Here is a 27,239-nt window from a genome sequence, read left to right on the forward strand (position 1 = left end):
CTGCATCCTCCAAATGTGAGAGGTGGGGTGGTGGTGTCTGGTTACCTCATTATAAGGCCTCACGCACACACACTTCGGCTCCTGCAGTAACCAGTGCCTGTGGAGGGGAAGAGAGATCTCTGGACTGCCCATCTCCAGGTGAGGTCAGTGTGTGTGTGTGTGTGTGTGTGTGTGTGTGTAGCCAGCCATGTTTGCTAGCTTTGGTGCTTGATCTGTATAACTGGGGTGCAGGAAGGGCTGCTGAGATGGTCTGTGTTCTTATCCGACTCCTTTGTGAGAAACTAACGAATGTGATTGTTGGTGAGGTTGTTCAGTGGCAAGCCTGTGCTTGGAAGACTCATGCGCACACTTAGAGGAACATAAGAAGCTGACCAGATGGCACATATCAACCATCTAGCCTACTCTGATTGGTATTGGCGCTCCAGGTTCTCTGGTAGAAAAAGCCCTGCTAGCTGAGATTCCTTCCAGATACAGAATGCCTGCGACTGAACCCAGAACCTTTCCCATGCAAAACATGTGGTCTTCCACTGAGGGAAATAGCCCCAAGCTCCTGCTCCTTACAATTCATATCTTAATCTGTTTCTTTCCAAACTATGTCCCTCTTTTCCCCGATAATCTAACTCTTTCCCTCAAAGCTCAATGGGAATCATTTCCCAGTCCTTTGCCCATGGGACCTGCTACCAGCGGGAAGGTCCAACCAATCATAAAAGATTAGAACACTGCTGAACATGTGCAGAGTGCCTTTTTCAAAGTGCTCCATAACCACAAAGTCCACATGCCACTGTGGTAATGTGGATAACAGAATTGAAGAGTAGAAAAAGGAGAAACTAGGAGAAGTTGAAATGTCAACACCCAGAAGCAGATCAGGATGAACGGAGAGTGAGTGCTCATTGTAGTATCATCTCCCTGCAAACAAATCAAACCAAATACTTAGTAAAGACCAGGTATAATCAGCATTAAGCTTCATGCAAACGAATCAGGATGAGTGCTCAGTAAATATGTCATCTGGGGGAGCCCTGGGCAAACATTTCTCCCGTTCCTGATTTCATCACTTACAAGTCTTGAATTCTGAAATCCCAGTCCGGGAACGAGTGGAGTGCCCAATTTGAGCTCCCTGCAGCTTACAGCAGGGTTAGCCAACATGGTGTCCCCAGGTGTTGTTGACCTACAGCTCCCAGCATACCTGACCCTGACTCTGGCCATGTTGGCTGGGGTGAGGGAAACTGGAGTCTAACAATATCTGGATGGCACCATGTTGGATACCCCTTGGCTCATAGTATCCTAAAGGAAAGCAGAGTTTGCTGGCTGGAACCATGAACAGGAGCACTGCGATAAGGAGGTGAAGTTACACCGCAACATTTTGCTGCAGATCACCTTTTCCCCTCTTTACTGTTCCAATTTACGCATGTAATAATAATAATAATAATAATAATATATTATTATTTATACCCCGCCCATCTGGCTAGGTTTCCCCAGCCACTCTGGGCAGCTTCCAACAGAATATTAAAATACAATAACCTATTAAACATTAAAAGCTTCTCTAAACAGGGCTGCCTGTTATCTAGGGGGTTGAGCTGGATCTCCTCTAGATACCTTCTAACCGCTGCATTTTGGCAGCTCCAGTCTAGTCAGAGGCTTAGTGTCTGGTTCAGTTATCTTGTGTCTTTTGCACACAGGGAAGCTTGCCAGAGGTGTAGTTCAATATGTTTGCCTTTAGAGATGTAAGCAAACAAATTATAAAACAATTCATACACTTTTGCGCAGCAAGCATATGGTAAGTCGGATTTGCTTCCCGGATGCGGAAAGAAAGATATCATTCAAAACCATATCAGGGCTTTTAAAAAGGTGGCATGACCGTAAGGGGTTTTTTCCGGTTTGTTTGTTCTTGAAGCCTGTTTGTTCTTGAAGGTGAGGGAAGGTGGTGGCTTTGGGTTGGCAGGATACAGGGATGCCAGCCCAAGCTGGTCAAGGTTATTTAAAGATATAGTAGGGAGGGACTCAAATGGGACACCGAGAAACAATGGAAGGAGACTTCCAAAATATCTGTGACCTTTCACAACAGCTGCTCAGGACAAATGCTCCCACTGCCATCACCTCAACTGTGTCAAGCAAAGCCACAGCGGGCACAGGAAGGGCAGGGAAATTGTGCCCCAGAATGCCCATCTGCACAAGCCCAAACCCTGTAGGTTTATCACGGGACTGGCCCAAGACATTTTGCTACCTCGGGGAGAGCAGAAAACAAGATCCAACAGGTCAAGGCAGTGGCAGCTGGTGCCCATTGGGACTAGTGGGGCAAAAGGTAAGGAGGCCAACAGCAGGTGGCGCCAGAGCCAATGACAGGCAGAGCTGCCAGGTGAGGACTAGCTGAGGGCAGAGTGAGGTTGGTGGGGCAGCATCCCATTAGCCATCATGAATCAGCAGCCACCAAATCAAGTGCTTGGTATCCAGTGCTGGCCAAGATGTTTTGGCACATTGGCCACTGTAAAAAGAGGATGTTGGATTAGTTGGGCCGCTGGCCTGATACAATGAGACTCTTCTTATGCTGCTGTCAAACAGAGTTCTTGGGGGGGGGGGCAGAATAAAATGCCATGCTATAAACCAACCAGCCAACCAACCAACCAACCAACCAACTAGAAAAGCAACTTGTTTCCATTCCAAATTGATCACCATCCTATCCTAAGTAATCCTCTCAGCACATCTCCTGTTGACGGGCATATTGGGCCCTGCCCTGCCATGTAGCTATCTCAGGGGAGCAGGGGGAGTATCTGAGGTACTTTTGAAGGGCCACTAATTTTTAAATACTTGTGCTTTTGTATTTTTGAATGTTGTATTTTTGTTTTGTTGGTCATATGAAATTAATTCAACACACACACACACACACACACACACGATTCAAAGGACCATGTGACCATGTGGTTTTTTCTGCCTCAGGTGCCAAAATATCCTGGGTTCAGGTTGTCTGTCACCCACCTGCCCCCTCAGAAGTAGTAAATAGCTTTTCAAACCTTACACATGTTTGCTCTCACAACAATCCTGTGAAATATGTCACTGTTGACATACATTTTACAAGTAAGGGAACTTGAGGTTGAGCTGGAGACTTGAGCCAGTTTGCACAAAGGAGCTCTTGGTGTCGCCTGTAAACATGAAGTAGTTTAATTGCCATGCCTTCTGTGAAAAGAAACCCGAGAACTGAGACTTTGGGAAGGCATGGGGCATGCATACCTAAGATACCCACATGGACCAGCTATTCCTTGGCACACAAAAAACACACAAAAAATTGTCTTGTTGGATGATTCCAAGGCCAGTCTAATCCAGAGTTCTGCTTTCAATGGCTGCCTGCTAAGTGCCTCTGGGCACTCCCAAGCACCACACATAGGGGGTGGCATTCCTCATTTGTGCCCAGCTATCTGCTGTACAGGCTAACACTGTCTCTTTACATGGAGCTTCCGTTTGGGATAAACCATGAATTTTGCCCAATCCTCTTTTTTTTCTCTTTTTAAGACACCTGAACTAATTACTATTCCTGCATCTTGTGAATTATATAAATAAATTATCTGCTGTACACCCCCCCAAAAAAAGGATTTTCTTTTGTCTGAAGCTAACTGCAAATATACCTCACCGGTGAGTTCATACTAGTGTAAGCAGGGTAGGGGAACCTGTGGCCCTCCAGATCAACTCCAGTTCCCATCATCGCTGACCATTGAGGCTTGCTTCTGAGTAATCCTGCTTAGGATTGGTTTGTGCACCTGCCTTCTTCACTAGCCACAGGCACACTGGTGAGTTTCTGGCCTCTGCCATGACCCAGCCATCTCTTTCCTAGAAGGCCGAGGTGAATGCAGACCTGATCAGCATCTATACTTCTTAGATGCCCTGCTCTAGCCATTATCCAGATGGTTTAAGAGGGATCCAAGGCTATATTGCCTTCCCCAACCTCTCCAACTCCCAGCAGCTGCAGCCAGCATGGCCAGCATTAAGGGATGATGGGAGTTGAAGTCCAATACGAACACTACACAGAATCACAGAGGTGGGTGTCTCAAAGTTCATCGGGTCTCACCGCCTGCCAATTTTACAGCATCAAATACCGGAATGCTCTGCTGGGTGACTGGCACATTCATTTTGTGTGGCAAAAACCAGGGAGACAGGCAAGTCACTACTGATCTTAAACACCAAGGTAAAGGGACCCCTGACCATTAGGTCCAGTCGTGACCGACTCTGGGGTTTTGGCGCTCATCTCGCTTTATTGGCCAAGGGAGCTGGTGTACAGCTTCCGGGTCATGTGGCCAGCAGGACTAAGCCACTTCTGGTGAACCAGAGCAGTGCATGGAAACGCCGTTTACCTTCCCGCCAGAGCAGTACCTATTTATCTACCGTATTTTTTGCACCATAACACTCACTTTTTTCCTCCTAGAAAGTAAGGGGAAATGTCTGTGCGTGTTATGGAGCAAATGCCTGCGGATGGCGGGGGGATCTGCTGCAGTCGTGAGCAGAGGATCCATGGTTCCCCTTCTTTCCCTCCTCCATGGCTTGCTTTGAAACAGCAAAGCGGGAGAAGAGCCACTGAGTGGGGAGGAGAAAGGGACAGAGAGCCTGCTTGCTTTAAAAGAGCAAAGCGGGAGAGGAGAGGAGCCTTCTCCTCTTATACCCCTCTTCTGCATTATTAACAGCATCCTTCTCCACCCACCCCACGCGTGTTCCTTGTCCCTTGGGTGCTTTTCCTTCCCTCCCCACTTAAAACATGGTTACAAAGCACAGATCCACATGGATCCTCAGGATTTTTGCACTGGGTCACCCCAAATTCACCATCAGATCACATAGCATGTCCATGGCTACAGCTTTCACCCAAAAAATCATGCACCCACTGTTGCCTGGGGCTGCAGTGATGCAAAAACATGGTTACAAAGCATGGATCCACATGGATCCTCAGGATTTTTGCATTGGGCTACCCCAAACTCACCATCAGATCACATGTCTGTGGCCACAGCATGAACCACAAAAATCATACATCCACTGTTTCGTTTAGAATATTTTTTTCTTGTTTTCCTCCTCTAAAAACTATGTGCGTGTTATGGTCGGGTGCGTGTTATAGAGCGAAAAATACGGTACTTGCACTTTGACATGCTTTCGAACTACTAGTTTGGCAGGAGCAGGGACCGAGCGACAGGAGCTCACCCCGTCACGGGGATTTGAACCGCCGACCTTCTGATCGGCAAGCCCTAGGCTCTGTGGTTTAACCCACAGCGCTACCCGCATCCCACCGATCTTAAACATACAGCAGGGGAAATATCATCCACTGCACAAACCCAAGAAGAAGAGGATCCTCTTTGTACAAGGTGTTTCTTGTTTCACTTGCTGGTTTCCCATGACATTCGTAGGGGAATCCAAAGTCTAGAAGCCTCATTAACAGAAGGATGGCAGTCTTCACCAGCCATTATACGTTTGGAACTAGGCCAAGGGTGGAGAGCTGCTGGCATTCCAGATATTGTTGTCCTCCAGTGCCCATCAGCCTCTGCTAGCATGGCCAGTGGTCTGGGATAATGGGAAGAGCAGTTCAGCAGCATCTGTAGGACCACAACATTTCCCCATCCCTGAACTATGTAGTTGCTTGAGCTTCAGACACCTCAGGCCAGCCTGGTTTTGAATATGTCAGTGATATCAAGGGCAACACGATGACCAAGTACAACAATGCGATATCAATATACACTCTTTATATAATCTATACGGAACATTGAACAATATGAAATATATGAAATATACACTCTCTGCAAATCATATGCAAATTTCATATTGTTCAATGTTCTGTACAGTTTATATAAAGAGTGTATATTGATATCACATTGTTGTACTTGGTCATCGTGTTGCCTTTGATATTACTGATAATTTAATTGTTTAATTGTTTGTTTTTGAATATGTGGCACGAAAGTCCCTTATCGCACCAACGGGTTTACTTTGGAGTGAAGCCATTGGGGTTAAACAGTTACGTACCTTTAGGCATGGATGTGGCCGGTGATATCTTTGCATCAGATCACTTCCTGCTGGTACAATGTTTCCACATTGGCTAGAAAGCGAGATTATAGCACTGTACTCACATCAATGCTTGTGGTGGCTTTGCAGCTGGAAAGGCGCCAACTAGGCTTTGGGAAAGAGGGAGGAGGATATCACGTCAGGGCCTCACGTCTCCTTCCCAAAACCCAGCACCTTGCTTACCGGGCTCTAAGATCAGAACCCCCTCAGCTCAGAACCCACTTCCACAGCCCTAAATCTACCCCCACCAGGATCCCTGATGGGAGCCACTGCTTCCTACAAGGGGAATACCTTCTGTTCCCTTCCACACTGAGCCGTGCAATGACAATGGTTATAAATAGATAGTGATGGAAGGCTTGGAACTATTCTCGCCCCTAACCTTGCCACCGCATACCCCGCCTGCTCCAGCCTTTGATCACAATCCTTCTTTGTCTCTCCACTGCCCCTGCCTGCAGTTCGTACCATAAAAGGGAAAGGGATTCCAGATGGAATTAGGATGGGCTCTCAGGAGAACTGCCGGGGAAGGGGCTGGAGTGAATGGCGATGACCTTTGCTCTGTGCCATCATCTCCTATTTGATTTTTGCCCTGATTGGGTACCCCTGAAGACAAGCCAGTGTGTTGAGAAGGGGGACGGAACCTCCGGCTGACCCAATCAAAGATAGCCATATTTAGCTCTTTATTCACAAGTCCCCCTGCTGTTATTGCTGAAACGTTTCTGAAATTTACCGTAACTCCACAATGCATCCCCCACCCTGGCCAAACCTTCAGAGTCTTTCTTCTCTTCCAGGTGAAACTCAATAACCACCACCATGTCTGATGAGGAAGCTGAGTACGAGGAGTAAGTAATATCCAGACTGTGGTTGTTGTTGTTGTTTAGTCATTTAGTCGTGTCCGACTCTTCGTGACCTCATGGACCAGAGCACGCCAGGCACTCCTGTCTTCCACTGCCTCCCGCAGTTTGGTCAGACTCATGCTGGTAGCTTCGAGAACACTGTCCAACCATCTCTGTCATCCCCTTCTCCTTGTGCCCTCCATCTTTCCCGGGGTCTTTTCCAGGGAGTCTTCTCTTATCATGAGGTGGCCAAAGTACTGTGGTTACCCATGTGTAATTAAGAATGCACACAAGCTGGGGTTAGGGGTGGGTAAGAATTTCATTTGGACTTCATTGTTAATTCATTGATGGTTTGGAAACTTCAGCTAGTACAGAATTCAGCAGCCAAGTTGCTCACCGGAGCAAGACTGGTCTGACTGCACTGGCTACCAATTAGTTTCCAGACCCAATTCAAAGAGTTGATTTTGATTTATAAAGCCTTTAATGGCCCAGGACCGCAATACCTCAAGGACCGCCTCTTTTCATATGAACCTACCCGGGCCCTGAGATCATCTTCTGAGGCCCTCTTTCATGTGCCCAAGAGGTCCGGAGGGTGGCAACACGAGAAGGGGCCTTCTCTGCAGTGGCTCCCTGTTTGTGGAACGCTCTCCCCAGGGAAGTTCACCTGGCACCTTCATTATACACCTTTAGGTGCCAGGCAAAAACATTCCTTTTTAACCAGGCATTTGGTTGATTTGATTGGCATTCTATGCCCTTTTAAAATGTGAGGTTTGGGGGGAGGGGGTTACTGGATTGCTGTTGTTTATGTTTTGATTATGTTTTGTTTATGTTTTGATGTGGTTTTATATTTTGATTTTGTTCTGTGAACCACCCTGAGACCTCCAGGTATAGGGCGGTATATAAATTCAATATATAATAATAATAATAATAATAATAATAATAATAATAATAATAATAATTGTTAAGAGAAACAAGATGATTTGTACATCCTGGACTAATACACAGATTGGAACAGAATTATCCTTCAGATTTTTCAGTTCTCCAAGTTCTGTGATATAGTTCTTGGCTCAAATAAAGTACCAAAATGTGTATTTTAGACTTTACCCCCCCCCCCCCAAGTGTATTTTAGGATTAAAATCAGATCAGAGATCACACTAAGCCACACCATGTCTTAGTTTGAACAACCAAACCTGTGAGCTCCTGGAGCAATTATCACAGCTGCTTTGCTCCTCCTGCAGTCCTGCTATTGCTGTACTTCCCAGGGCTATGCCATGTCTGAATCCAGGCTGAATGACAGGCAGAGCAACCAATTCTAGTTTTGCCCCATCTCCCTCCCTGCTGAGTTCTTCAAGGCAGCACTGAAACAGAGGAGGAGGAGGAGGAGGAGGAGGAGGAGGAGGAGGTTGACAGCAGTGCCACTCCCTAGACTGATTGTAGGTAGGAAAGCAAGCAAGCAGAAGCTGGGTGAGGTCAGGCCGGGGTTGGTGGGGCCGTGCCCCATTTGCCCTAAAGATCTATTAAGAAATTCTTCATGAGTAAGAGAAGAAGCTTCACATGCAATTACAAGGTGAAGTGGACACACATTTTCAAACTGTTTCAGAAGACTTCAGCAGAGATCTTGATCACACCTCACAACATCCAGCTTGACTTCAGGGGCGGATGAGAGGATGTCCACATTTAACAGACCAAAAGTGCTGCACAAAGGAGCTCTTGGTGTGGCCTGTAAACATGAAGTAGTTTAATTGCCATGCCTTCTGTGAAAAGAAACCCGATAACTGAGACTTTGGGAAGGCATGGGGCATGCATACCTAAGATACCCACATGGACCAGCTATTCCTTGGCACATAAAAACACACAAATTTTTTTTTGTCTCATTGGATGATGCCAAGGCCAGTCTAATCCAGAGTTCTGCTTTCAATGGCTGCCTGCTAAGTGCCTCTGGGCACTCCCAAGCACCACACATGGCATTTCCCATGGTGCCCAGCTGGGCTGCCCATGGAGTGAAAGTCATGCATTGATACCCAAATCACTAGGGATGGGGGAGAAATCTGATTCAGCTCTCATTTAAAAGCGAACCTGGTGAATTCACACTTCCCAAAACAAGGTAGGTAAAGGTAAAGGACCCCTGGACAGTTAAGTCCAGTCAAAGGCGACTATGGGATTGTGGTGCTCATCTCGCTTTCAGGCCGAGGGAGCCAGTGTTTGTCCACAGACAGTTTTCCAGGTCACGTGGCCAGCATGACTAAGCCGCTTCTGGCACAACGGGACACCGTTGGATGTCTGAATAACATCCAAAAGTACATTTCAAAATTGTTTCAAGACTATTTAACTGTATGGTGTTGAGATGTGCCCACAGTTCAATATCAAGGACGCATTAATATATGTCTCCGTTGCTTTCTCTCCTTCTCTTTCCCTGCTACCCCGTTTCCCACTCACCAGGGAGCAGCAGGAAGGTAAGAGATTCCTAAGTCATCCATTAATACTCGTGATCAGTTGTGATCTTTTCCACAATCTTTTCTGGCTGTGGATGTTTTGCTTTTGTGTTTTTTAAAAAGGCACTACATATTTTTTATATACTGGCATCTGCTTATCAACAGATTTGTTTGTCTTTCCTGATGGCATTCCTAGGATGCATCCAGGCAGGCAGCTCTTAATGCTCTCCATTCATTGTTCTTCCCTTGTAAGCCACACCTGGCATTCCACAGCTATGTGGGTGGGGACGGGGAGGGTATAATTCATCTGGGTAGCATCTCCCCCCCCCCTTTTCCCGATTCATTCTTTCTTTAAAAAAATAAACAAATGACAAAGTTTTATCTCAGCTCCTCCAGGTTCCTCTCTGCCTGCCTCTGCCATGACAGGCAACCAAAATTGAAACCCACACCAGCTGAGGTGCAATGTCATCTAATGAATGAAACAGTTAACTTCATCTAATCTCCCTCCAAACAAATTATGATGAATGCTGGGTAAACAGGTTGTCTGGAAGTGCCCTTAGACTGATATTTTTTTCTTGTAGAGCAAGAAGTGAAACCCTCATTCTTTCCAGTCCTGAACTCTTGTGTGTGTGTGTGTGTGTGTGTGTGTGTGTGTGTGTGTGTTTGCTTGTTTGTAAGAACTTTTTCCTCCAGCAGAATGTCTTCCAGGGCAGGCCATTCTCCCACTCAGACCTTGTTCCCAAAGCATTCCCCTAACTTGTGGTAATCAGCAACCAATATCCCATATTTGTTGACACCACCCTTGCCGAACTGATAACCTCCCTCTGTCTCATTCTCTTTTTCTTTGGTATCTCTCTCCCCCCCCTCTCTCTTTCTCCCTCTCTTTTTCTTGAAGAAGAGGAACAAGCTGAAGAAGAAGGTGAGGTGATACCACACGTCTATTCCCTCCCTACTCTTCCTGCTGAGCATCCTTTGTTTTGTTTTGTTTCAGGCCTAAGGCACTCTCACAGAGTTACTTAGTGGAGAACCAAGAAAGCTCCTGACCCCCACGGCGGCTCCAAATCTTCCTAAGATTCAGAAAAGTTGGGGTCCGGGCTCCATTTCTCTGAGAGGAGAATGGGATTGTTTCAATTGGGAAAGGGGGCCTGTGTGAACACAGGATGTCCGGTTTCTCTCCCCCCATGCCTGAAAGGTTTGCCTGCTGTCATTCACAAATTTTCTCCCTTCTGGTTTCCAGCCTGGGATGACTCAGCCTCCCTTTATTGTTATGAAATTCACAGGCCCCTTTTTTAGCAGCACATATTGTCAGGAAGCTGTCAGCAGCTCCCGGCCAGTTGCCCAGGAAAGTATAAAGACAAGGAAAAGTTTCTTACAGCCCTTTTTTATTTCAAGCTTTACAGAGAGAGGCTATAGAACCCAGCCTCTTGGATAATGGCATTCTTACGATTGAATATACATCCCCCCTTCTCTCCCACTTCCTTATTTGTCACCAGGTGCAGCTAAGTGCCCTCTGTCTTTTAGCTCTTTGCTCTCCTACTTTTAAGGCTCGCCGGGTTCTGGGAGGTGGTGGGTCTGGAATGCTTTCTAGTGACAACGTGTCTGCCAGCTGCTCCTCCGGCTCTGCCTCCTCCTCCTCTGCCATTATTTCCCAACTTTTCTCCTCATCTGCCTCTGAGCTATGACCTCCCGCAAACCCCTGTTGTAAATCTAGACTGTCTTCCTCTTCCTCCTTCTACCTGGAAGGGTCAAGATGGGCAGGCACTCTCCACCATTCTTCCTCCTTTGCCCAGTCCCTGACATCTGTGCAATAACTCTGTCTCATAACTGGGTCCAATGCTCTTTTCTTTTACAATTTGCATTCCACCTCCTAGATGCTTGAAGCTGGTCCCTTTATTTATGCTCATAACTTCTTTCTTTCCTTTTCAACCCGTTTGCTTAACCAGGCGACAATGCTTGATGGCGGTGGCTACTTTTGCCTTCCAGTTATAACCAAACATTATTTTTCCCCTTCAAATTTTTGTCCTCTGGTACCAATCCCTGTGCCCCTGGAAACAGTTCTGAGGACTGTGTATTATTCTAAATGGAAGCTGAGCCATGAAGTGTAAATGGTTCTTTTCAATATTTTTGTGCCTCTTGGGAAATGGCTCCTATTAGTCTTCCTCTTGCCATTTTTTGTTATTACAAGGTCTCCATTGTGGGGAAGAAGCAGAGAAAGAATTATGGCATCACTGTACCAATCAGGGATCACATAAAGTGCAAAATGTGAAGGTGGCACCGTGTAGCTGTTCAGATTTTGCTACACGGGGACATCGCTAAGACCAAACAAACAATATTACTCTCAATTTGAATGGAGAGAAGTGGCCTACATATCTCCGCTTTCCCCCTTGGCGAATGTCTTTTTTATTTTAATGACATTTCCCTCTCATTTTTATCCACAACCTGTAGATCAGGGGTTGAGAACCTTTGGCCTGCCAGAAATTGATGACTTCAAAGCCTATCAGCCATAGTCAGCATGGCCAAGGATGATGGGAATTGGAGTCCAACAATGTCTGGAAGACTAGAGCTTCCTCACCTCTGCTGTAGATGGATTGATCTGCCTTTTCATTTCTCTCATTAATTGGGTCTCTACCCTACAACTTCCCTCTCTCTCCTTGCTCCACCTCATCCTTGCTCCATCTGTGTTCCCCGTCCTCCTGACCCCTGTGATATATGTTGTTTGCAGTGGCTGACGAACCTGAGCAGGCTGCTGAGCAAGGTATCTTTCTTCTTCACTCCATTCTTCCTTTTTGGGGTGGGGGTGGGGACACATAACCAGGAGGGGGCAAGTCAAAACGTTACTTCCCCTCCTCTCCAGCAAAATTTGGCATGTCACAGTCTGGTGATGGGCAGAGCTAGGCCACACAACCTCAGGCAAATGGCTGGAAAGAGAGCATAAACACACGGTCAATGGTGCCCTGCTCTACACATGATGAGGTGATAGAACAGGCTATATCTTAGAGACTAGGAAACCTGTGGCTCTCCTGATGATGTTGGAGTACAACTCCCATCATCCCTGGCTATTGACTGATTGGCTGGCTGGGGCTGATGGATGTTGTAGTCCAACAACATAGATTCCTCAATCCTGATGTGGGTGAAGGGTTGCTTTTGAGTGCTCCTCTACAGAAACACTTATCTGCCATTATGCAGCTAAGACACCAGGCCTGAAAAGGTCCAGTTGCACTAGCTGTTAGTTAGTTAGTTAGTTAGTTAGTTAGTTAGTTAGTTAGTCAGTCAGTCAGTCAGTCAGTCAGTCAGTCTTACTTGTAAAGAGTTTTTAATGTAGGGAGAAAATCATAAATGAGATCTGCTCTCTGCCATATGACACCCACAGAGGCAGCTATTGGGGTTTTTTAACCCAAGAATATCCGAGGACATTATTCTCATGGGTGTTCTGGTCCAGGAAACACTGTCAGGAGAATGTGAAGAGCTCTGGTGCTTTTACAAGTTGCCACAAGGTTTTACAAAAGAGAATGGAAAAGACCTTGGCCGCTATGCCTAAATGAAGGCTAGCCAACCTTCTGCCCTCAGTCTTTGAGGGGGTTTTCTTTTTGCCCTTCTCACATGAAATACTAGGCCAAAAGCTCTGCTTCATTCTGACGCATAGTAGGCTTAGCTGGAGTCTGGTGCCGAGTGCACCACCTTTCTGAATTAAATTTAACGGCTTACTTTATTTACATACGCACACACCTCCAGCAGCTCCCGTGATGTATTTCTGACTTCCAAGAAGTTATCTCCCCAGCCATCCACACCCCTCAAAGCAGGAGGATGTGCACAGGTTCCTAACAGAATATGCCTTGTTGATATATTTTGTGGAGATATATCTACAGGCCTCTGGTGTTGTCCGTGTGCCACACATGTTCTGGATACATGCAAGTCATGTGTTTTCTCTATGTATCTGTGTTGAGAACATGTGCACCCCCATCATGTCTATAAGGGAAGCAACATATCTAAGCCCAGATGTGGGTAAAAGATATTTTCCAGTACCTATGGACATGCCTGTGACCATGATCATGAAAACCGTCTTCTGTCTGGTGTCTGTCTGGACTCACCTGCCAACAGCCCTGAAATTTTGGTTGGATTCCTCTAGGCCGACCCTGGAATATTTACCTGCTGTACGGCCAAGCGTTCTGCTTTCAGCTAGGGTTGAGCCAAAATTTCTCAAAAGACAAAAGTTGGTGGCAGTTGACTTTCTTTTTTTAGCACCTCCTAAAAAGAGAGCGTCCTGAATAAATGAATAGATTCATTAATGAATAGATAAATAAATAATCATCCCCTGAATGAGAATACTCCCCAGTTTTGGGTTCTGTGAAAAATTTCACCATTCCTGAATTTTGGGTGCAACTTTGGATCTAGTTTAGGGTTGCCATATTTCAAAAAGTGAAAATCCGGACACAAAAGTTGTTGAGAATTATTATTATTATTATTATTATTATTGGCCAGATGTGTATGCCAACATGGGTTGCCTACATGTCTGGATTTTCCTGCTTCCGACTGCAGTATTCTGGGTATGTCCAGATGTACGGCAACCCTAATCTAGTTGTATTATGGTTTGATATCATTTTAATATCTTTGAAGAAAGCGATGGACTTCACACTCTTAGCCCCTTGCTTGCTCCCTCCACCCAACCTTATGGACTAACAGCAGAGTTTCATTCAAAATTAAATGAGACGGACGTGTCTCAGAAGAGAGTTTACTGAGAACTGTTGGAGAATTTCACCTTACTCCTCCCTCCCCAAAAAACCCCACAACCATTGCCCCCACCTCCATTTCACCCCCACCAAACATCATGAATAATTTGAGGAGGCTGTTTTAGACCAGTCTCATGCTGGGTGGGGCTGACGAGAGTCCTAGTGCAAAATGTTGGGAGGGCACCAGGATGGGGAAAGTTGACATGAGCCTCTGTGGACTATAGTCCACCAGCTACATCAAGTGTCCTCCTCAGAGTTGCAGATGGATTGATAGGCAGAGAGACCCAGTAACCTCACTGCCATGCATCAACTCCTTCGTCACAACACAATTTCGGTATTAGATTCTTCATTTCCTCCAGTTCAACAATCTATAACTTTCAAATTGACCTGCAGTCAGATACCGGTATACCGTATTTTTCCGTGTATAACACGCCCCGGTGTTTTTTGGGGGGGACTCCAAATTAAGAAAATGGGGGGAGATTGCCCAGACTTCTTGAGCTTTTTGGGGGGAGTGGCCCAAAGTTGTTCAGCTTTTTTTAGGGGGGATCGGCGAAAATCGCTCACCCACCACTCACACGCGTCACAAAATCCACCTATCGTCTGTCCCCTCGCTGGCAGAAGCCGTCAATCACCCGCCCAATTGCCTCAGCAACAGCCAATCAACACCAGCCCTTGCCACGGCCACCAATAACACGCCCATTAGCCACTGACAATCTCCAGCTTGCAGCAGCAACCAATCCCACGTCCCCCCATGCACTATCCGTGTGTAAGACAGCCCCTGATTTTTTACACAATTTTTAAATTAAAAATAAACCTTGTCCTATACGCGGAAAAGTACAATATATCTCTGTGAGAATGCAACAGTTTGTGCTTCACCAATGGTAGTTGAAACCCCACTTCCGCAGCTAGCTCCGGAGGGCAGCAAAGACAGCCGTTTCCTAATCCTGGCCAAGAGCCCACCAGCCCTGCAGGGGAGCTGTTCTCACTTTGCAGAGGGGGAACGCAGGACAGCTGGAGGCAGAACGAGAGAATTCTCAATGCGGGCATCTAATTCTTGGAAGCTGGGAAGGCGCCAGAGACAGTGCCTTGCTGACAGCCACAGAGATGTAAGAAGCTCCCTTATACCAAGTCAGCCTATTGGTCTCTCTAGCTCTGTACTGTGTGCACTTGTTGACAGGCAGCATCTCTGCAGGGTCTCATGCAGAAGCCTTTCTCAGCTCTGCCTACGGACACCAGCTCCCCAACCCTCCTTCTGCCCTCCAGAGTTTTTGGAGCTGGCTATCTTTGTACAGCCAGTTGATGATGGTTTGTTCTGCGTCTATTAATGACCATTCTTTGCCTTCTGTTTCTCACAGAGGAAGAACGCCCCAGGCCCAGGTAAGCAACAGGTATAAGGTGCTTCTTCCACAGAAGTTCACTGACCACAGGATCATTGGATGCTGACTTTCTCGCTGGAGGGTGGAAGAAGCAGTGTTGCTGCCATCCCCCCCTCCCCATCAAAATCTCCTGTGTCTTTGTAAGTGACCTGACAGGCTGAAAGTCAACAGGGTTTTCTGCCCAGGGTGGTATCATCACAGTGAGGGAAGGCAGTAATTACTGAATCACTGCCTAGAATGTCTAGTTTTTAAAAGGCCCCGAAACCTTTTGTGTGTTTCCCACCACCACCACCCCCCTATAATTTTTATTAAATTTTCTGTTTTACATTTTAGAATATTCATTTAAACAACCCAATGACATCCCTTCTTCTCTTTCCATGGTTCATTTTGCTTAACATAAATCCCTGCATATTTTATATAAGCTAAACCATTCAGTACTCCATTATTACACCCATCAAATCTTATTTCCACTGCTGAATTTATCTTAATGCTGCCCACGTTTTCAAATGTACACAATTTCCCCCCATATATTCAATAAACATTTTCCAATCTTCTTTAAACATATATTCTTCTTGTTCTCTTATTCTATATGTTAGGTCCACAAGCTGCGGATATTCCATCAGTTAAAGTTGCCATTCTTCTTTAGCTGAGACCTCGCTAGTTCCACCACACGGGCCGCAGTAGTGGCATATATAAATAACCTTTTTTGACACCTGGGAATTTCTGCAAAACCTTTTGAGTGCTGATGGGCTTTGATTTTTATTTTTTAACTGTTGATTCTGTGGAGGCCTGATTAGATTAGCTGATTAATCTCATAGTGATCATGTTATGTAGTTGGGAGGAGACGGTTTTTGCAAAAAATAAATATGACTTTTTGTGTGGTTGCTAGAGCAGCTTGTTGTGACTGCACTGATGTTTTTACAATTAAATTCTAAATTTTATGTGCAGTTGTTTGTCTATTTGATGTGCATTTCTTTTTTACTGTACGGTGCAAAGAGAGAGTTAAGGTGATGAATAAGTTCAATTAGTATTGATCCTTCTATAAGAAAAAAAGGACAACCCAACACAAAATTGGCACTTGGAGATTCCGCTTTTTGATACACAAGTTTAAAAATTCTCTCTCCCCCTCCCCCAAAACAAAACACACTCACAGCAATTCATTTTAGCTCTGACATGTCTAATTCAAGGGAAGTGATAGCAGAGATTTGTTTTAATTTTTGGCAGTGTGTTTTTTGGGGGGGAGAAGGTCAGTAGTATTTTCAGATATTAACTATATTCTTATTTCCTTGTCTGTATTTGCACACAAAGGCCGGTGGTTCCACAGTTGGCTCCTCCAAAAATCCCTGAGGGGGAGAGAGTAGATTTCGATGTGAGTATTCTGTTTTATTAAACTGTCCTAATCTCCACTTTTTTTCTTTTCTTTTTTGCATCACTTCCCAGATAGCCTCAAGCCTTTCAAACAAACAGCCTCTGCCAATAGACCAGACATTTAGCTAACTAGCAGAGATGCCCTCCTCAGTCAACCTTAGTAAATTTTTTTTGTGTGTGTGTTTCAATTTTTTTTTATTTTGGAGGATCATTTCAGATATAAAAAGTCAAAATTCTTACATCAATCTTTAAAAGAAAGCCATGCACACAGCTCAAAATGTTTACAACTTGGTTCTCACAAGACAAATTGGGGACCTGATTCCCGGTGTTGCCTGATGCTCTGCTAGCAACTATAAACATGTGGCGGCAACAGCAGCTACATCTACAGACACTAGCTGGTGACAATACAGATTTTTTTCCTCCATGGGTGAAAAACAAGGTGGTTCTTAAGTGGAAAAATAGCTGGAAATGAAAATTTAACCATTAAACAGTCCTTTCTTCCATTTATATTTGCTTTTAATTTCTAAAGACAATGCCCACAGTGTGTATAACATGTACTTTGGCCTTAACCTATTAGAGATAGTGGGCAAGCAGGCACTAGGAGACTTGTGGTCTGCCTCTGTGCAAGACCAAATGCCCAGAAGTCCTGCAGCAACAAGTAGACCATATAATACCTTTCAAGGGTCCCCTCTAGGCCAGCCCACAGAGACATGCACAGGACTATCTGGGTGACTTTCATCCCCTTCAAGCTAACCTCTCCCTCTGCCTGATGGACAGGACATCCACCGCAAGCGTATGGAGAAGGACCTCTTGGAGCTCCAGACCCTCATTGACGTGCACTTTGAGCAGAGGAAGAAAGAAGAGGAGGAGCTCGTTGGTCTCATGTCAAGGATTGTGAGTTCTTTCTTTCTTTCTCTCTCTCTTTCTTTCTTTTGTATGTAGTTTTTATTAGTTTTCTTTTCTAACAACAAATATCAGAACCATTTCCATACATACATTCTACATCCCCCCCCCCCTTCCCGTTGACTTCCTTCAGCTTCCCCTCTGGTTTGTTACATTAAATGATACAATCTGCTATTCCTTATCTGTTATTAAATGTTATTAAAGGATTGTGAGTTCTGGGCAGCAAAGGATTGTGGGTAGCTGGGAACAGAGGGGCGTCTGGTCAGTGTGGGGACATACACACACACACACACACACACACACCCCTGTGTATTGTGTGTAGACTGGCGCTCATTCATTTCACAAGGCTGTCCACACCTGAATAAATCTCCCACCAGTTTCATCTCTAGTCTTCCCCAATCTGATACCCTCCATATGTTTTTGGACCACATCTCCCATTATCCCTGACTGTTGGCCATGCTGTTGCGACTGATGGGCGTTGGGAGTCCCAGAACATCTGGAGGGCCACAGGTCTCCCTATCCCTGCATTGGGTGGCTCATTTGAAATTGGTCAGTGGTCCAGCAGTTTACCTACTCATACCACCTACTTCTAAGGGCGTTGTGGCAATCACATACAGTGGACGCTTGGCTTGCAAATGTGATCCATGTAGGAAGCACGTTCGCAACCTGCAGCGTCCGCAACCCACAGCACTGTGTCTTCTGTGCACAATTTAGTGCTTCTGGTATTTCCGGGTTCGGCGTGGTGCACAACCTGAAATCACACAACCCAAAGCAACTGTAACCCAAGGAATGGGAGGCAATGTCCACTGGCATACATTTAAGGAACTCTTCCACCCCTTTGACAGTCATGGCTTCCCCCACTTGAATCCTGGACCCTGTTGTTTGTTTAAGGATGCTGGGAACTGTAGCTCTATGAAGGGTAAATAAATTTTCCCAGGATTCTTTGGGGAAGTCATGACTGTTAAGTGGCACAGATGGGCTTTGAATGTATAGCTTGGATGTGACTTGGGAATGTAGCCCATGAGAGCTTTAATTCTCTCTCTCTCTCTCTCTCTCTCACACACACACACACACACACACCTCTGAAATGAAACCACCACCCAAAACAATTCCACTGGTGTTCTTTAATCCTTTCTCTGCGTTACTTTTCTGATACCTGTCCCACCACCCACTGCTATTTGTTCCATTTGAGAAAACATATCGGTACAGATAGCTGCTTTTTTCCAGAAATTGAAAGAGGCTGGCGGTTCAGGGATCTTCATTGCTATGTCCAGTTTGGCCCTAAAAGACAAATACTGGGTTGGCAAGGGGTATGGGGGGGGGGGCGATAAGAAATGCTGGCAGCTAAGAAGCTGCCCAGAGGGAAAATAAGTTTTTTAAGGTTACACAGAAAGGCAAATTTTTATACGAAAAAACAAAAAAAAATTCCTTCCAGTAGCACCTTAAAGACCAACTAAGTCAGTTCTTGGTATGAGCTTTCGTGTGCATGCACACTTCTTCAGATACACTGAAACAGAAGTTTCCAGACCCTTCTATATAGTGAGAAGGTGGGGAGGGGTATTACTATTTATACGAAACAGAGAGAGACGCAACCTGTTCTTCAAGATTACATTGAAGGGTCTGATCTGCTTGATGCTTTTACAGGCAACTTGACTCGCAGGCGTATGTTGATTCACCGGGCAGTGGTGTAGATAAGGCTCTGAGAGGTATTTTTAAGAGACATTTCAAAATGTGGGTAAAATGTATTCGTCCAGTTCCAGAGACATATGGGAAATGGCCTTTCGAAATATAAATTGGCACACTTTCCCCAGCAATATTTGAATCTTGTAGCTGCATCCTGTGTTGCAAATCACGTAGCGAGCTGGATGTTGAGCGAAATAACCTCCAAGGTTCGCTTGCAAGCCTATGATTCTAGGGGTCTGTTTCAATGTTTCCGAGCACAATTCAAAGTGTTGGTGCTGACCTTTAAACCCTAAACGGCCTCGGTCCTGTATACCTGAAGAAGCATCTCCACCCCCATCGTTCTGCCCGGATACTGAGGTCCAGCTCTGAGGGCCTTCTGGCAGTTCCCTCACTGCAAGACATGAAGCACAGGGAACCGGGCAGAGGGCCTTCTTGGTAGTCGCACTCACCCGGTGGAACACCCTCCCATCAGGTGTCAAGGAAATAAGTAACTACCGTACTTTTAAAAGACATCTGAAGGCAGTCCTGTTTAGGGAAGTTTTTAATGTTTAATGCTGTATTGTGTTTTTAATATTCAGTTGGGAGCTGCCCAGAGTGGCTGGGGAAACCCAGCCAGATGGGTGGGGTAGAAATAATAAGTTGTTGTTGTTGTTGTTGTTAACCAAACCCATTGGGTTGGCTTAGAAGAGCCATTCTGGCTGCCAAAAAGCAGGACGTACAAAACCATACATAGAGTGCCAGACTGTCAGGGACTGTACAGAGAAGGAATAGTGGAAACCACCTCTTCCCCCCCCCCCAACCTTCCAGAGAAGAGGAAGACAGTATAGATTTACAAAAGTGGTTTGAGGAAGGTCTCAGCTCAGAGGCAGATGAAGAGCAGAGTTGGGCAATAATGGGAGAGGAGAAGGAGGAGCGGGAAGCAGAGCTGGAGCAGCTGGCTGACACATTATCACTAGAAAGCATTCCGGACCCCCCTTCTCCCAGAACCCGGCGAGCATTGAAAGTAGGAGAACAAAGGGCTCAGAGACAAATGGCCCTAAGCAGCCACCGTAAGGTGGGTGGTACTGTTGACGATTGAGGAGAGAAGGGGAATAGAGTTTACTAAGCATTTCTAAGCCTCTCTCTGTGATTATTGAATAAAAGACTTTGGTAAGAACTCTCCCTGTTTGTCTACTCCTGGTAGCCTACTGTGGGGGTAGGATCAGATTACCTGAAGCCTGACACAGATGCAGCCAAGAAAGTCACAGCATGGAAGAATCAAGGTCTGGGTCTAATGGACGGGTGGGGGAGCTGGTGCACCCCCCCAAATGCTCTTGGAGTCCTCCAGCTCCCACCACGACAGAGAGCGAGGCCAACGTTTGGGGTGATGAGAGCTGCGGTCCAGTGACATCCGGGTGCGGCGGCATACCTAGGGGTCAGTGTTGGCCCCCACCAAGGTCCCAAGCACAGGGGGACACGAAAATCACGCCTCTCCGCTCTGGCTTGGAATGACTAGGAGCCTGTCTGCCCATCTGCACACTGCCCAGGCCACTCCTTCACTGCTTTGGGTAGCCAGGCAAGGTGTGCAGGCTCCTCTTCCAAGGGCGCAAGGGAGCTCAGGGGCATCTCTATCTGGGGAGCCCCAATCTCCCCATCCTGCTCTCAAGATATGCAGGGCAATAGTGTGCAGATTATGGTGCTGGAGGAGACTCTTGAGAGTCCCATGGACTGCAAGAAGATCAAACCTCTCCATTCTGAAGGAAATCAGCCCTGAGTGCTCACTGGAAGGACAGATTGTGAAGCTGAGGCTCCAATACTTTGGCCACCTCATGAGAAGAGAAGACTTCCTGGAAAAGACCCTGATGTTGGGAAAGATGGAGGGCACAAGGAGAAGGGGACGACAGAGGACGAGATGGTTGGATAGTGTTCTTGAAGCTACCAGCATGTGTTTGTCTAAACTGCAGGAGGCAGTGGAAGACAGGAGTGCCTGGCGTGCTCTGGTCCAGGGGGTCAGGAAGAGTCGGACATGACTAAATGACTAAACAACAACAACAGTTGGTGTGGGGAGCAGCAAGTGTGCAGATCTGTGCAGTATGAAAAGGCTTCTATGGAATCTTACCCTCTCTCTTAAACTACTACCTTCTCTCCTTTTTTGCTTTCACTCCTTTCATTACCTTTTTGACCTCCCCCCACCCTTTTATTTTATTTCCCCCTCTTCCAGGCTTAGCTATTTGGCCACCTCTTTGTTGGGTTCATGGAAATATGAACAGTGCTCAGGTCTGAAAAGGCGCATTAAAAAAAAAATCTATAGGTTCAAACTTTTACAAACAGGTGGAGTCTGAGACAGATGTTGGCAGCTGGAAAGAAGGGGAAGGAGGGGAGAGAGAAGAAAAATGAAGTCTATGTTTGTGGTGAATGCACTTTGGAGATCTAGGATCTATCTCTCTTTCTCTAGGGCAGCTTTGCTCAACTTTGCACTCTCCAGATGTTTTTGGACTACAGCTCCCATGAGCCTTAGCCAGCACGGCACGTGCAAAAACACAAAGACAGACCATGATGCAGGGAATGGTTGTTCTTTGCTCCCACCTAGCGGCTGGTTAGCTGTGTAGGCATAAGATCTTAAATGCTGAATCCGAAACAGCAATGGGGTTGTTCTCTTGCAGAATCTACTGAAGAACATTCAGATGTCGCAGGTTGTGTGATGAAAAGCGTGCTGGTCCACCACCACTGGAAAAAGAGAAATAGTCATATACATGGTTATCCCAAGTGACAAGGGTGTTCCACAGGACCATTCAGGAAAGGAAGGGAAGAAAGACTTCATGGGTACCATGGCATTCATGCTCTCTGGTTTGGCAACCCTTGGACTGCAATGTCCCAGATAGGTTCCGTGTCTGGCCTCCATCCAGCGAAGGAACGCCTCCCATTTCCCAAGCAGTGGCGTAGCGTGGGTTGTCAGCACCTGGGGCAAGGCAAGTAATTTGCGCCCCCTAACCCCCAGATGTTGCGCCCGGTGTGGCCGGCCCCCCCTGCACCCCCCACGCTACGCCACTGTTCCCAAGTTCTGTTGTTGGACACCTCTTACTTTTCAGAAGCTTCTCCTGCCTAGTAGTCGGTGTTGTTTACAAAGTCACTTTCACGTTTCTCCTTGAGGACCGCAAAGGTCTGAGCCGTTTCTCGTGTCCTTTGGCAGGAACATCGGCGGGCGGAACGTGCTGAGCAGCAGCGAGTCCGCACTGAGAAGGAACGGGAGCGGCAGAACAAACTGGCCGTGAGTATTGCCATCGCCTGGCAGCTTCCCATTCCAGCTCACGGTGGGGGACCTCAGGCCAGGAACTGAATGCGGCCCTCCAGGGTTCTTGGCCTGGCCCTGGGGACTCTCCCCAAGCCACACTTCACTTCATATGCTCTGTGCCTCTTTTTGCCTGGCTGGAACGTATATACACCTGAGCTCTGGAAGTGCCTCTTGGTTTCCTGGACAGGGCAGACAGGGGTGTGTAAGGCCTGGGCATATAAATTACATACCGGTGTTGTTTTTCTGGGGGGTACTCAATGGTACACACACACACACCCCGCCGCCGCAAATGTTGAAAGCATTGCACTTACTGTAACAACTTCATGGCACCTTTTTCTATTTAAAACAAAAACCATTGGACATACCCATTAATTTAAGGTTACCAGACGTCCCCATTTCTTGGGGACAGTCCCCGGATTTACAAATCAGTCCCCATACAAAATCCATTGAAGTTCAAAAGTGTCCCCAGATTCATTGAAAAAAAATCTGGTAACCTTCCATTAACTGTCCCACTTTAAGTGGGACGTCCTAGATTTACTAGCTCCCTTTTTGGCTCCCACGAGAGCAGGGCCCCAAAAGATGCCTGTTTTTTGGGGGGGTCATGATCTTGTGGGAGTCATGTGGCTCCCACGGGAGTGCAGCCCTGAAAAATGCACATGCTGATTTGACTTGGCAACATGTTGGAGAGTATGAAATGAGCCCGCTTTAGAAAAAGCGAGATTTACATTGGTTGCTTCACCCACATTCCCCCCCCACACACACACACACTCCACTGTCATGTGATCACTGGGTGGCGGCCCAGTTGGGGATGTGACCCTCAATCTGAAAAAAAGGTTCCCTGCCCCTGTTCTGTCATTGGATAATGGATTCCACACGGTCACCCTGTGCAGGAAGAGAAGATGAGGAAGGAGGAGGAGGAGGCCAAGAAACGGGCAGAAGATGATGCCAAGAAGAAGAAAGTGCTGTCCAATATGGGGGCTCATTTTGGCGGGTACCTGGTAAAGGTAAGTTGCTGGGTATCAGTAAGGAGGGATTTACTCTTTTGGATAATCACAGTCTTTGCTTTGCTTTGCTTTGCTTTGCTTTGCTTCCTAATATTTCAACCACTTGCCTGCCATCCAATTGGACCTGTTCTAGAGGTGTACAGTACTAGCTAATTCCTCACTGCAAAACCATAGCTTCATAGTAGAGGATGTGCTTTGCATGGAGTGTTGCTATAGGATATTTGATGCTTATTTTTTTTCTCTTTTTTGATTTTTCGCCTTTTATTGAAACAATTTTTATTTGATTTTACAAGTGTAGAATTATAACAATGCAAAATACATATCCACACTTAGAGATTTCTCCAAATCTCTGGACTTCCCACCTTCCCCTCCGTGGGTCCAATTGTCAACCTTTTCAACTGCATATTATTCCATAATCCATATTTTATCTCACTCCATTTTGTCCATAGTATCTGCTACATTACAAGTGTTATTGCAATCCTGCTAATTTCACCTGCTTACAGTGGTCTCCCAGATAAATTATATCCCCCCCCCCATTCTTTATTAAAGTTTGGGGGATATTTGGTGTTTCTAACAGGGAAAGGGAGATGTGGGCTGAACAGTCTTGAGACACCAAATTCACCCTAACCCCAAATAAAACCTGATGTCCATCTTATCTAATCAGGTTCATCCTCTGCAACTATTCTCAAGCCTTTGAGAATCTGCTTCCCACCTGATCTGCTGGAAGGGACTGCATATATAATAGCACCGTGATGCCATCAGGTGGCTCTTTTCACAATTGCAGCCACCATCCCTTTCCTGCGATTCAGTCTGTCGAGGGTAGAGAGATACCTGTAGCCGATCCAGATGTTTCTGGACTCCCAACTAGGGCTGGAAGAATCTGTGCATCTTGCTTCTCTCCTTTTCCCCATTTTCCCAATCTTCATTTTGGTTCTTCACACTGCAGCAATTTGCAAATTATTTTTATATATTCAAGGGGGGGGAGGGAAATCCCGGTGAAAATTCTCCAGCATTTTAGTGCAAATTTCTCCTAATGAATTTTATGTTATTTTCACCAATATATTCATCGATGTGCACAGTTTCCAAATACATGCATTTTTGTAAACATTGTTTGACTGGAGAACTGCAAAATTCAGATGAGTGCCAATTTTTGAAGGGTAGCTGTGTTTTGGTTCACATATTGTTCTGGAAAGTTTGTAAGAAGCTTGCAAACACAGTAAAAATACAAAAATACAAAAAAACCCATTTACAGTAAGCACAATCAATAAAAACCTTTTTTAAAAATCATTTTATGCAAATAAAAGACAGCTCTCACAGATCCTTCCCCCACCAAAAGAGGCTGCAAATACTTTAAAAGCCTTCAAATTAAGAGTCAAAATCCTAGTTTAAAAAGTTTTCCCTCGGTGATTCCCTTTTGTACACACTTCCCACCTGGGTTCTCTCTCTTAGGCCGAGCAGAAACGTGGCAAGAGGCAGACAGGCCGTGAAATGAAGATCCGGATCTTATCGGAGCGAAGGAAGCCGCTCAATGTAGAGAACTTAAGCGAACAACAGCTGAGGTTGGTAGCAGTGCAGCTGCATGGCAAGACTGGCGCCAAGGATCCCCTGCAGGGGTCGCCCATAGAAAAGCCCCCTTGACCCTGCCCTTCCTCACCATTGCAGCTGGCTTATTCATGTGCCTCACACTTTGGCCCTGGCTCTCTCTGGCAGCCAAGATGAGGCAGAGGAGCACCATCAGTTGACAGCAATGGCAGAGAAGAGGGAGAGGACCAGGGAAGGTGGCTTGGCCAAAGCCCCCACCATGGCCACCAGCAGTCCTTGGTACTGTTGAGTGTCTGGCCAGGGAGGGGCATGAGGGATGTTTGGGCGGGGGGGAAGGGATTTTAAAAAATCAGATAAGTCCCCCAAACCCCAATACAATTTTCCTCTCTCTGTCCAGGGACACAGCCAAGGAACTACATGACTGGATCCATCAACTAGAATCAGAGAAATTTGACCTGATGGAAAAATACAAATGTCAGAAGTATGAGGTAAGGAGGGAGAAAAAGAAATATACTTTTGGATACGGAACTTTCCCTGGTGCCAAAATGATATTAACATCAATTTCCCTCTCTCTGTGTGTTGTGTGTTTTCCCTTTCTTTCCAGATCAATGTTCTTTACAACCGCATCAGCCACGCCCAGAAATTGTGAGTGACCTTGTGGTTCCAACAGCAACACACACACACACAAATTACTCTGGCCTCAAATCCCATTACCCACCCGCCCACTGCATGTTTTATGGCCACAAAACTTGTGCATTTTCACAACTAGAATGCACAGTGTGGAAACGGCTTGAGAAACAGGTTCTAGTTTTCATGGGAACTGTGCTGAAATATACTCAGAGTCGAGAGTGGATTTCATGCTCTTTATTCAGCTCATAGTGGTGGGGAGGAAATGAAAGTTCCCCCAAAGTATCTGCTTTATATACATTATTTACACAATGGGCTGCACGTGATTGGTTAATTCCGGAATTCTCCTGTAGGCCAATCAGGTTGTGGATTCACTTCCATCTGGAGCTGGGTTGGGTGGCTCCTGCAGACCAATCATACTGCTGCATTGTTCTAGGACCAATCAGACTGCTGCATTCTGAATCCTATTGTTCTAGGACCAATCACACTGCTGCATTTTGGATCCTATTCAACTCAGTACATAACACATGCATGAATTCATAAAGTCCACAACTGCCAGGTTTATAAAATGTATTTTAAAAATCCTCTTTTTGGCACCTGCTAAGGACATTTTTGTTCAGACAAGCTTACCCAAATGCTTAGGAGGTTGAAGTCATTTTAATCTGTTTCAGCATTTTAGTATTTTAACTTTTGTATGTTTTAAAGTACAGCTGTAATTTTTTTTCTTGGTTTTCTTGTTATATCTTTATGTAAACTGCTTTGAGGGTTGTTGTTTTTACAATCAAGCGGTATATAAATTTTCTGAAATAAATAGATAAAATACTATTTTGGAGAGCTGGAGTGCAGGTCAACAAAATCTGAAGATCTGCACCACATGGAGCTGAAATTCAGCTGTAGCATTCTCTCAAACTTTAACATTTCATATTTGGAAATTTGCTGTGTCATATTTTGGTCTTGTGACTGCTTAGCTCGAGTTTCCCTCACAAAATATACCGTATTTCAAATACATACTGTATATATGCAAGCAGGACAGAGAGCTGGGTGTGAGTATTCTTGGATAGGTAGATAGATGATTGATAGATAGATAGATAGATAGATAGATAGATAGATAGATAGATAGATAGATAGATAGATGATAGATAGATAATGTGGATATTTTACAACTTGTACATTTCTTCCTTGCAGCAAGAAAGGTGCCGGAAAAGCCAGACTTGGCGGCCGCTGGAAGTAAAAAAGAAGACACCCACCCGCCTACAATTCATGGGGAGATCTGGGAGCCACTATTGATTGCAGCATCCCATTGCTTCCCCTGCCCTGTTTTATGTTGAAAGTTGACCAGCCTGCCCTTTGTCCATTCTTCTTCACCCCTGTCATGTGTGCCTGTAACAAGCTCTTTGTCACAAGCCAGACCCAATAAACCAAACTCTCCCCTCTGTGGTACCTCCCCCGTGA

General features: G+C 45.8%; 1 protein-coding gene across 6 annotated transcripts; it reads left to right on the forward strand.

The window, feature by feature from the left end:
- TNNT1 (troponin T1, slow skeletal type) lies at positions 1–27,239 on the forward strand. Of its 6 annotated transcripts, none has more exons than XM_083707999.1 (14): positions 1–138; positions 6,810–6,860; positions 9,291–9,307; positions 10,182–10,205; positions 12,009–12,041; positions 15,369–15,390; positions 16,698–16,758; positions 17,535–17,651; positions 22,513–22,590; positions 23,505–23,618; positions 25,068–25,177; positions 25,558–25,648; positions 25,765–25,805; positions 26,973–27,239. In XM_083707999.1, exons 2-14 carry the CDS (start codon positions 6,832–6,834, stop codon positions 27,016–27,018), a joined length of 783 nt encoding a protein of 260 aa, XP_083564125.1. In that variant the 5' UTR covers positions 1–138; positions 6,810–6,831; the 3' UTR covers positions 27,019–27,239. The 6 variants fall into 6 exon arrangements, with proteins under 6 accessions (XP_083564125.1, XP_083564127.1, XP_083564129.1 ...); XM_083708001.1 differs by having other exon boundaries at positions 9,294–9,307; XM_083708000.1 differs by having other exon boundaries at positions 34–143.

The sequence above is a fragment of the Podarcis gaigeae genome, assembly GCF_964106915.1.
Source record: "Podarcis gaigeae genome assembly, chromosome: 13".
In the NCBI taxonomy this organism is placed as follows: domain Eukaryota; kingdom Metazoa; phylum Chordata; class Lepidosauria; order Squamata; family Lacertidae; genus Podarcis; species Podarcis gaigeae.

Coding starts and splice junctions, on each gene's coding strand:
- TNNT1 (XM_083707999.1), top strand. CDS start 6,832: ATGTCTGATGAGGAAGCTGAGTACGAGGA. Junction 15,391..16,697: donor GAAGAACGCCCCAGGCCCAG/GTAAGCAACAGG, acceptor TTGCACACAAAG/GCCGGTGGTTCCACAGTTGG. Junction 25,178..25,557: donor TTAAGCGAACAACAGCTGAG/GTTGGTAGCAGT, acceptor CTCTCTGTCCAG/GGACACAGCCAAGGAACTAC.